Source organism: Antennarius striatus, chromosome 23 (genome assembly GCF_040054535.1).
Source record: "Antennarius striatus isolate MH-2024 chromosome 23, ASM4005453v1, whole genome shotgun sequence".
Classification (NCBI taxonomy): Eukaryota; Metazoa; Chordata; class Actinopteri; order Lophiiformes; family Antennariidae; genus Antennarius; species Antennarius striatus.
Window position 1 is genome coordinate 4,454,995 of NC_090798.1, and position 12,004 is coordinate 4,466,998.

Consider the following 12,004-nt stretch of genomic DNA (forward strand, 5'->3'; position numbering starts at 1 on the left):
TTATAATCCTGTATTCACATTAGTGTTGTGAAGAATTCACAAGACCATTCATATAAAATTACAATTAAATTCACAGTGACATCACCTACAGAGTTATTCAAGACGTTTTCCAAACCCACATTAGCATCACAACAACAGAACACTCTTAGACTTTGTGCTTGAATTTGACTTTGACCCTTATTGATTTACTCACTGATCTCAGGTAGGGTCTGATAAATAAATAATTTTCAAGCTTTGGATCTAAGTTCTGAAACATAATTTTAAATATTTAAGCATCAACAGCTGCGTACCAACGACAGACTACAAACTGGCTATAAAGGCGGATGCTATTTGCATTGATTATTCTCACTACGATCTATTTTGTACTCGTAATCAGACTGTTAACATGAGTTTGTTGTGAAAAGAAGGCATAAAAAATACATTTCATTTACCAACTGAAGCTGAGTGTGATGTGAGTGAGATGCTGTTCTGTAAATCATCTCTTTGATTGTCAAACCATTTCACAAGCATCTGTACCATTTTCATTGCTTAAAGATCTAAAGTAAAAATGCTGGCAGGGGCTACAAAGCTTCAATATTCAAACAACATAAACTGCATAATTCAAGAAGTTCAAGAATCAAGAAAATTGCTGTAGGGGTTACAAGAATTTGACTCTAGATACCATCTTTTAGAAATTTAGATGTACTTATTTTTGTTATGGACCTTCTCTGAACTGACTTGTCCTCTTAAAACTCCTGGACAATGGTGTCTATCATCAGCTAGCTAGGAAAACGAGGATTTGGAGGTAAACTAGCTGTAAAGTTTGTACAGTGTTGGCATGGCACTTTTCATGCATTCAGAAAAAAAAGGCAGAGTTTGAGGAATCAGCTCGTGGCTTTGTACCAGCCTGACAAAGGCCAACCCATATTTGTCACTCAAAATTAATCGAGCGTCTGATGACCGGTCAGGAGAAGCTGATTGGCCGATGATTCTTCACTCCTCCCATACACGGAAGGCGAAGAAGAAATTATTGTTTCCATGAATAACATGACTTTTCTTGATCTAAAGCGTGACTTCTGTAACCTTCGAGGCGCCTGCCGCCTCCTTTCCCTCTTCTTTTTTCACATCTTCACTTTTCAACTCAGTTTTTGCTTTCTGCTTTGCTGCCCCCCCATCCTCTTCCTCCTCTTCTTCTTCCTCATCCAGCTGGAGGCTCCCGGAAGAAAACCTCATCCTGGCTAGTCCGGCGGGCCTCCCCACTTTCCCCAGAGGCGGGGGCGGAGGCGGGCAGTAATACGGATAGAAAACCTCCGGATCTGAATCGCTGTAGCTTCCTCTGGCGCTTCCCATCATGCATAGCGAGGCTGGGCGATCAGGCAGAGGGGAGGAGTTAAGTGGGAGGTAGGTTGGTCTGGAGGGGCGTGTCAGGTGAGGATAGTAACCAAGAGGCCTGAACTCTGACGCCGGGTTGAAGGCGGGGTTATGACTCCTGGAGAGGTGAAACTTGACGTCTGGTTGGCTGGCCACACGGCGAGGCAGCCCAGGGAGGAAGTTCGAGTCGTCACTGTAATGTCCCGCCTCTGTGTGTCCAGCACCCCAAAGCCTTCCTCCATTGCTTGCTGGATGGTAAACTCTGGCCAATCCCAGCCCGCCTGAGCCGGAGGGGCGGAGATTCCTCCTCACTGGCGACAGGGATGACGAATCATGACTGATAGGATAGAAAGATGGCTGTAAGAGGCTGTCCATCATCATATAATCCTGCCTTCTTGGCTGCGGGAAACGTTCCAGCGAGGAAACGGCGACGTAGTCTGTGAAGTAGGGGTGTCGGCTGAGAGGCGACGAGCCACCTAATGGGAATGTTGGGAGGACTGGGTGATACTGGTAGGCGGGATTGTTTGGGTAGAGGAGAACCAGCTGCTGAGCAGCATCCGGGTGTGGTTGGGCGTTGGGTCGACGCCTCGACCGGTTGCCATAGACACCAGCTAACCTTTGGGCTTGGCGCTGCGACCCGATACGTCCGCCCCTCGTGTCGTCTATCACAGACGTGGAAGCGGATCTCATTTTAGGTGAAGGAGTTAATTGGTATAGAGATGGAGAAAGAGGCGTGACTTGGCAGAGAGGGCGTGTCCTCTTAGTGACGTCTATGGACGAATGACTGCGAATCGCTTCTTCACCAATTTCAATATCGTCCTCACATGGATGATGCGGATCCAACTCGTCCTGACTGTGGACCGCCAAGGCATTCCTGGACTGAGGGAACGGGTGAGAGTGTTCGTACGTCTGAGGAGGCAAGAGCCACGTACCATAGAATCAGCTTTTATCACTCCAAGTAGCAAATATTTAGAATTTGTGCTTGGAAAAAGGATAAATGATCAAGTAATAATATCATATTTCCGTGTATTAATTTAAAATTGTAATTTTTGCTTCTCTACATGGTTTTGAGCTCAGAACTGGGATTTTTATTACTTGTTTGGAAACGTCCGTGAGGAGATCCGGAGAAGAGCGACACTGTCTGGAATCATGGTCTGACGGAGTGTAGGTCCTGGGTGAAGAGCAATACAGTGATTAGATACTCTGTGGGAAATAAAATAAGATTTCATCTTTCACATTGTTCTGGTAACTTTATTGTGACAGGATTTCCATGTGTGTCTTGCAAATATCCATATGTCTGTACACACAGGTACAGAAGTTCTTACTGATGCAGCTACTTCATAATGTCAGTTACATATTGTTTAAGAATCAATGATCTTTATTATCTTTAGCATCCCTTAATATTATGAATAATCTGCAGTTGACAGGTTAATCTCTAGTCATCAGGAGTAATTTGTTTCTTCAAGTTTGACCCCTAACCCGCATAAAACAGCAATAAATAGCAATGAGTACTTTTTGCATGAATACTTGAAGAATGCAATAAATTCCACAGCAAGAGGTAGTGTGTGCCTAACAGAATGCCATCGACTAGAGATATAAAAATAAAAATAATAATAATGATAATGACAATGTTATTATTGTTGATCTTATTGTATGAGAGCTGGCATACTGGAGGAGCTTGATGTCTCCGCAGCAGTGAGAACATATCAAGCATAAACCCTCCCTGTGATGTTTTATTTTTATCAATCAGTTTAATGTCAGGACCGTTGTGCGTATATATATATATATATATATATATATATATATATATATATATATATATATATATATATTTTGCATTTGCATTTGCAGGTAAATGGAAGCATCAGAATGTAAAATGTCTGTGATGCAAACTTTGTCACCTGTCAAAGTGTGAAGACTTTTTCTCTCCCGATCCCATACATTCCAAAAGCTGCTTCTGTGTTCTCCCGCTGCCATTTAAAATAACACATCTCATATTAATCATCATTCAGTTCCTTAGGAGGTCATCAAATAACAGTTCTTGGAGTGAATAAAAGTCCTAATATCGAGTGGAACGTTTTTTTACTTGGACTATCTGTCAGAGTAAAACTGTAAAAGTTTGTCAGAGAAACTGAAGTGTTTGTTTCACCTGTATCTGAAGCTGGAGCCCTTACTGAACAGCAGGGCTTTGTGCATCATCTTCGGCTCCTCTGCCAGTCTGAAGAACGCGTGATACTCCACGCAGGTTTTCCAGAAGGACTTGCACACATCTCGACTGGCCATGGAGAACTCTAGCGTGTCTTTTCCTGAAGGCTAGATGGGTGGGACACAACACATACTGTATTTATATATTGAATAAACTCATCTTTGGAGCTTGAAATGGTTCTCACCCCAATTTTGTCATGCAGCTTGATCAGGAAATGTTTGCGCTTGAAACTCAACTTGCGAATCTTTGCCCAGCTGAACGTGTTGATTTTGGTATTTCCCTTCAGAGAGGAAAAAGATTCACTTGCGTGTCCTTCCTTATACAAAAACAAAAAATACTGACATGCATTTCATCAGTATTAAATCTTTGTGTGGAAAACCTGATGTGTTGATGGGACTAGCTGTAAAGTTATTCCAGGAGTCATTAAGTAGTTACGATTAAAATCATATAAATTACAAAACACTTTGCTGTAAGATAAAGGAAGAAAAAGTCCCAACAATTTTCAATAGTATGTTTAGACTGTGGCTTTAAGTGTCCAAATCTCAGCTTTCCAGCGAAGAAGCTTTTGAAAGTGTTTCAGAAAATTGGTGCATGTGAATTGATTAAAACCTGGATAAGCAAACACAGATCTGTGGGGTGACATCCTCACATCAGGGCCGATGTTCTCAACCTTGATTCGTTTCCCACACAGATGCACAGAGTGTGTTTACCTTTCGGTCTCAGGACATGTTTAGATAAAGTCCCATCTGTAAGGTCAGATTTAGGGAGGTGAAACTCTCATTTAGGGTGTAAGGTTGTGATTCAGTGCAAGTTGAGAGATGACAATGCATGTGTTTTGACAGATATACTTTAGTGATGATCTGCAAATGTTCGCATCCCAACAAAGTGATCTATTATCCAGAGAGTTTAAATGTGCTAAACAAATTAAATTACATGACTGACTAAAACTGTAGCATCTCAAGAGCTGAATGCTAACGTGGCTAAAGACGCTCCTTGGTGGGTAGAAACATCCCCCAGTATGTTGCCACCGTTAGGGAAGCTTAATCTTTGTGTGTTCAAAGGTCCTTCAAACCTGAAAGACCAGAACTCCGGAGTGTGTGACAGCCAGGTTGATCCTCATTCCCTCCCCATCGTGGGCGGGGTGAGGCCTGATGCCGTACATGTCCAGCTTTCTTGCCACCTCCAGCAGCTGGATGTCGGCGTGTGCGGGAGACACACCCCTGCAGAGACAAGAGGCCTGAATGAAGAGCTGGTGGACCAGCACGTTTTGATCATCTGATGTGATCTGGGTGATTTATTTGCATCCAGTCTGGTGGCTTCATTTGGGTGTAAAAGTCTCGACACCGGAAAGGAGTAGTGTCTACCTGTGTTTTTTGTGGAACTTGATGATCTTGTGGTCTAGATACTCCTGGTTGGGGACGTACTGCTTCATCTCTAAATGCTGACAGTCCAGCTCCTCATCGTAGTCCCCTAGCTCTGCTGCAAAAAACACATATGGAAATAGTGTTCCATAAATCAGTTGACATCGGACAAATCAGTTTATCGCAAGGTCACATGAAAGATAAACAACCAATCTATGCATCTATTCACGCATTGTACTTACACTGTAGTATGTGAGAAACCAGCAGGGCGGCGCTGTTGTCATGACAGGTCAGACTGCCATTAGACAAGTCCTGTTTAATCTGTAAGGCAAAAAGATACCTACACACACGCACACACACACACACACACACACACACACACACACACACACACACACACAAGCTATGCAAATGATTCCCCGGCTGAAGAATAAGGGCCGGTTTTTAACCTTTCTCTTCATGTGTAACATTTCTTGTGTTAAAGGATGATAAACCCAGAGTGTATGAGAGAACCACCGACACAGAAGGATCTGAAAAAGATCCGAATGTTACCTGGTGAGGCTTCTCTTAAGCTGTCCAGGATCAGGTGGAAAGAACTTCACTATAAATCTGAAGAAGAGATCGTTGGTGTCTGACAGATGGGAAAATATGAGAACATAGGATGAAAAAGAAGGTTTCCGGAGCTCTAAGTCTATCCAACGTTTACAAGTTTATACTTTTCCTTCATTTCCTTCATTAACACAAGCATAAATAAAGTATGAGAAGTTCTAATCTAATATTATTTTGAAATAAGCCTTTAGAATGCTTTTCACCAACATTTTAATGATACCTCAATATGAGCAACTTTTGAAATGCCTTACTTGTCAGAGAACTTTCAGACCACACATTGTGTTCACTTCACAACATATTTATAGAATATTTCTTGTTGTTAAAGATGAAGAAAAACTTTCTTTGACTTACATTTGATCTGTTTGGCGAGCGGCTTCAGCAACTCCAACCACACCTGGAACAGAAACCCATTGAAAGTGGCAGAAAAAAAAACGGTGTGTATGTGTGTGTGAGTGTTTGTGTGTGTGTGTGTGTGTGTGTGTGTGTCTATGCGTGGGGTTGTTTTACGTAGTTGCCATTATGGTGTCTAAATTCCAGTCCAAAGTACTCCTTCTCCAGCAGCTTCAGATGACCACACACTTTGTTGAAGAAGTCACCACCTAAAACCTTTTGCTGGGACAGAATTAAAAGAAGAAGAATTGGATTTTTAATTGAAACCCTTTGAATAAGTCCAGGAAAACTCCAGGGACCTCAGACTATGGTGGTGTAAGTAATTACTGTTAATCCAGAATAAGTTTGCATCATGACAGTTTGTGTAATTCATGTCATAAGAACTGGAGCTCCATTGCTTTCAAAGATAGAGATTCTCTATAACCCAGACAGATGAGAAGCTGCACAGATGCTACTAACAGGCTTACACTTCCTGTCTCCTAAAGAGCATGGTTAACCTATTTTTGTCTTTTTGTGACACTAATTTGATGTTTGTTAGCTTCGTACACTTTTTACAGCTCTCCTGATTGAGTGTTAACTGGTGCGTCTTAGCATGCTTAATAAAGTTGGCAAATATCACACCTCTTTTCGACTTTGTTAATTTTGTCACTTTGATTTTAGCACAATGATAGCATGTAGAACCACCAGCATGACTGCAGAGATGCTAAGTTTCAACATATTCAAGCATTTAAATGAATATTTCAGATTTGGTTGCAAACATTTTGTGACCAAGAACATGCAGAGAGAGGCAATATGATCACTTTTTATAAAATATGTGGGAGTTTGTGCCTTAGGTGGACCAATGAAAATAAGGAACAGTAATGTTCCATTGATTTTACAAGAGTTTACATCCCAAACATATTCATTCCCCTCTATTTCCTTTCTTTAATCTCCTTCCATGTCTCTCTCTCTCTTTTCTTCTCCACCTTTTCTTGCTCATCTCTGTAATTACCAAGATGTTTGTGCTTCTCTTCCTCACTGCAGTGAGTTTTTTTTTTTTTAGGGTTTGCTGGTTGCTAGGTGGTGTTTAGCACCCCATCAGGGGTTATCGAACATCCCTCTTTGACTTGTCATTATGAAGAGAGAGAGAGAGAGAGTAAGAGAGAGAGAGATAGAGAGAGACAGAGAAAGAGAAAGAGGGAGGAAGAGGAGGGAAAGAGCAGCTGTAACCAATTATAAAGAGAACACAGGCCTAACTGGTCATTAGTAGAAACAAATGGCCACCCCCAGAACAATAGAGCAGTTATCTTCAACAGAGCGGAATGCAGTGAAATTGAGTGTAATGCAACTTTACTGTCCAATCTGCTCGCAGGAAATTCACAAAATGAAATACAAGAGATATTAAACCATGCATTCAAACAAAGCAATTGTAAAAACATGTTTTAAACATGTTTATGTCTGATATATCCTAATGGTTGGTAGCCATCCTCATCCCATGATACTCTCCTGTTTAAAGTTAAAAGTAATTTTTTTTATGAATAATGGCATTTTGTGCTGTAATCACATATTATTCTCCCAGATTTGCTCACATCCACACAACCTTTTTCTTTCTCTCCTTCATTCTTCCTTCCTTCACCTCTCCTCCTCCTCCTTCTCCTCCTGATGTCCCGGACAGAAAAAGATGCTTTGCTCTCTACTAATAGGTTTGTGCCTCGCAGGAGACGTCACCATGTTGAAATCCTTCTCTCCGGTTTGGTGGAGCTGACAGATCACGTGACCGTTCACCACACAGATGTGTGACAGACAGCCTCTGGTAAATGTTTGTAAAAATAGTTTCTTTGGGATTTCTTTTTTTTTTTTTAATTCTTTGCATTTAAAGACATGCAATGATCTTTGTTTTCCTCTTAGTTTGACTCCTCTCCTGTTGATAGGAAGACTAACGCAATTACATGAATACCTGGCCCGCTATCGATCCAAAATCATATTGATAAAGTTATAATGATATTTTTTAATATATATGAATTTAATTTAAGCTTATGTTTTGTTTTTATGTAATTATAGGGTTTGTGTTTATGATTCAGTTAAAGCTCCTCATCCTTGGATTTCTCTCAGCCAGGATATTTATGTTTGTGTCAATTTGCGTCAACTGAACAAAAAAAAAAAAAGATAAATTAAGTTCAGGACGAATTAAAAAATTCCCAGTGGCGTTCAACTGATAAAAACATTTTTATTTTCTTTCTATTAGTCCACTTAAACTTACCTCCACCTCGAACGTGCGCTCGCTGTCGTCCAGGAAGATGACGCGCAGCCGGAGCTTCGTCTCCTTGGAGACCCGGGCTTTGGGCGCAAGGCTCCCGAGTCTCCGCCGCGGACGGTCCTCCATGTGTGCGCGTCTCAGGAGGAAAAGTAATCACCAATAACATCCACCATCCTGAGTGGAAGTACCGGAGTCTTGTTTTACGCGCTCATCATCATCACCACCATCATCATCCTCATCCTCATCCTCATCATCCTCCTGTGCGCTCCTCTGAGCTTTAACCCGTGGCTGCTGCTGGAGCGCACGGATGGCGACACGCTGACGTTTCCTTCCCCCCGACAGACTGAATATAACGTATAAAAATAATCCATGTATAAAATATAAGAATACAAGAATATTGCATAGAACTTGGATATAAACTTGAATATTTAGAGTTATCATCCCTCTGTGAGTACTTTTACATTATTTAGTTATTACAGCTGCATTAACGTGTCTGAAGACGTCAATGTGTTGGTCTAGATTACATTCAGCAGTGGAGAGCACATTTACCCAAGTGAAAATACTGTAAATGAGAATTCAGAGTATTTTAAACATTTACTAGACCATGTGTTGTTTTGTCTTTGCTAAGTTTATGTACTTTAATTAATTGTGGTTTTTGCAACCTAAACTCTCCTGGTCGTATGGCACTCATAACCAATCATTTAGAATAATAGAATCTGTATTTCATTCACAGAGGTTGTCTTCATAGTCTAAATTAATAACTTCTGAAGAAGAAAGTGAAATAAAATGGAATCACCACAATTGCAACTACAATCTGATCTCAGGTCAGTCTGGATCATTATCACTTTTTATTATCTCACATATCTGAATTTCTGTGAGTCCTATAAATTTTAACATGTTGGATCACCTGATTCAGAATATTAAAGAAATCCTGATCAGATTCTCATATCTATTAGATATTGCGATTTCATTGTTTAATTATTGTAAATTCTATCTGTTGAAGAGAAAACTTCATTATAGTCCAACAATGTTAAAGCACAAAGATGATTCTATACCCTCTGCTTATGCTGCTGTCACGTTAGTGTGTGTGTGTGTGTGTGTGTGTGTGTGTGTGTGTGTGTGTGTGTGTGTGTGTGTGTGTGTGTGTGTGTGTGTCTTCCATTGGATAATATGAATTTCACGGTGGCTGAACGCTTTTTGAGAAGTGACCTGTCCTAAAGTAGGCTAGTAGAGCAAAGCCTCCGTACGCCTCCAGCATGGAAAGAGCACTTTGTGTGCGTGTGTGTGTGTGTGTGTGTGTGTGTGTGTGTGTGTGTGTGTGTGTGTGTGTGTGTGTGTGTGTGTGTGTGTGTGTGTGTGTGTGTGTGTGTGTGTGTGTGTAATGTTGGTCAAGGCTTCATTTGGTTTTTCCCTTGTCTCTGATACACGCCCACTCCCACACACACAACAGAGATCAGGACAAACACGATCACTGACTTTATCCACTGGTCTAAATATTAAAGCTGTGTCTGTGCTCCACAAAGTTTCCGCTACAGAAGCCTGCAGGTTCCAAAATGGGTATGACTGGACCTTTAGTGCTGTCATCTCAGTCTGTTTTCTTGCAGTTTTCCACTTTTTGAGACTGTCTGGAAACAAAAATTCCTAAAATAAGTCAAAATCTTATATATATAAAAATCTTATATATACTGTATCTTCAAAACTGTAGACTCTGTCCATGCAATCCTGTCCTGACACCTGCCGGAATCAGTCCTCCATCCTGCCCGTCTGGCCCATCCGCCTTGGATTCCATCGAGCTGGTCACATCTGCTGGGCCTGCAGCATGGCCGCCTCCCGCTGTCATGCTATCCTGGCTTCTTTTGCTAAGTGCTACACTTCCTTCGTTACAATAGATCTCGAAGCACTACCTTCGTCTGACCACCAACATTGAATTAACTGCTGTTTTATTTACTGAAGCCCCACCTCTCTACAGTTTAAAAAAAAAAAAAATCCAAGTGTTTAGGTTTTATCTAAGGGACATTTCCAAGATTTTCCTTGAAAATTCCTTTATTCAGATAGACTATAAATTTTATTGCTCCTTTCCATCCTTCTAGTAAATTCCATGGAAATCTACACATTAATTTAAACAAATCAGAAAACAGCCTGAATCCTAACCCTCGACCTAACATTTGTCGTGGAAAATTTATTTTGACTAAGTAAGAAAGCAATCACTAACACTAAAGGAGTATTTTGCTCACACACATTCAAGCATTAGACTTGAAAAATCTTCTTTTTCAGTGTGTCTTTTATTGGGTTAAACATGTCCCATCTGGGCCAATTGTTTGGTCATCTACAACATATAAAAATTATAATCCCAATCTGGTAGATTATTCTATATTTGACTCACTGTTGAATGACAGTAACAGAGGGATATATACTAATTACTGAAATGTGAGATAATGCAGATTTATATTTATTTAACGGGTTACTGTAAAGGAAAATGAAAGGAATTAAATATAATCTGGATGAGAAATAAGATTGGAATCTTTTGAATCTTGAATCTTTGTTAAAGAAGAGAAGTTTTTTAAATGAGCTGCACACTGATCCAGATCCAAACAATCATCTCTGATCTGTATGCTCCACACCTTTATTCACACATTCTGGTAACACCTAAGGGAATATGACCTTATCATCTGTGTGGAAACAAAGATACAAATGTAAATTAGGGTGAATTAAAAATGTAGATTTGAGTATATTGATAGTAAGGATCATAAATACAAAGGAGAGGAAATATATAGTTAAGTACAGTAAAGTAAAACCCAACATAAATACATGTTAGATTTCATTTTTATCTGCTCCTCCAGACCCATTCAAGGACATGTTTTATGCAGATGATTTTTGTTCAAAATTATAATTCTGCCCCCAAATGTCAGTGATATTTTGAATGAGGTCTGAATGAACAGTCTGTAGATCAGCCACACCACTAGATGGCGATAAAAACCTGAGTATGATCCTCAGCAGCACACAATCACACACTTGTCCATGAACATGTGATACTGTAATATGAACCTGCCTCTCTTCATCTGCACTCGCCATCTGTCACACACAAGCACACACTTTTCATTTTTCCATCCCTCGTCTCCAGTCTCCTCCTCCTCCCCTTTCCTCACCCGTCTCTCTCTCTCTCTCTCTCTCTCTCTCTCTCTCTCTCTCTCTCTCTCTCTCTCTCTCTCTCTCTCTCTCTCACACACACACACACACACACACACACACACACACACACACACACACACACACACCTAACCTGCCTGACACAGTAGCATCTGGCGTCTTCATGCTGCCGCCTCCCTCCTGAGATGCACACGCCCTGACAGCTTTCTCTCCCATATAATTCTTCCACTGCAGCAGTGTGTTGTCCTGCAGTCGGGTGACGCACCTGCATCAAGCTGGGCCAGTAATAAACATCTGATGGCGTCGTGTACCTTAATAAAAGTCTATTCAGCCTCACCAAACTGGCCTGGTTTTAGTTCCTGAATTAAGTTAACAGACTGGTCTAAATTTACAGAAACTGGGAGCACTTTTTACAGGATTAAGAAAGTTTTCAGCTCAATCATGAACCAACGTGTAAAATTTGGAGGGGAACTTGAGAAATAAGGACGGGATAAGGCCTGTACCAGACCAGAACCCATCACATCTTTAGTACATTATTGTAATTTCTTAGTAAATAATCCATAAGTAATAACGTTAACATGTATAGATGGAATCCAGAAGGACGTCTACAGAGACATGATCTTTGATTTGATCTGTTTTCAACACGTCTCCACCTTCTTCAAATGTTTAGGAGGACAACGCTGTTCTCCTGCTTCAGAAATATTT

The 12,004-nt window shown here is 40.7% G+C and overlaps 1 protein-coding gene across 1 annotated transcript; it reads right to left on the minus strand.

The window, feature by feature from the left end:
- Positions 1–286: 286 nt before the first annotated feature.
- On the minus strand, positions 287–8,384 carry LOC137590447 (FERM domain-containing protein 7). The gene is made up of 12 exons (XM_068308079.1): positions 8,156–8,384; positions 6,034–6,138; positions 5,878–5,920; positions 5,470–5,548; positions 5,160–5,257; positions 4,921–5,035; positions 4,629–4,776; positions 3,741–3,836; positions 3,500–3,663; positions 3,252–3,320; positions 2,446–2,521; positions 287–2,259 (listed from the first exon to the last, which is right to left on the minus strand). Exons 1-12 carry the CDS (start codon positions 8,276–8,278, stop codon positions 1,042–1,044), a joined length of 2,334 nt encoding a protein of 777 aa, XP_068164180.1. The 5' UTR covers positions 8,279–8,384; the 3' UTR covers positions 287–1,041.
- Between the last annotated feature and the right edge of the window lie 3,620 nt (positions 8,385–12,004).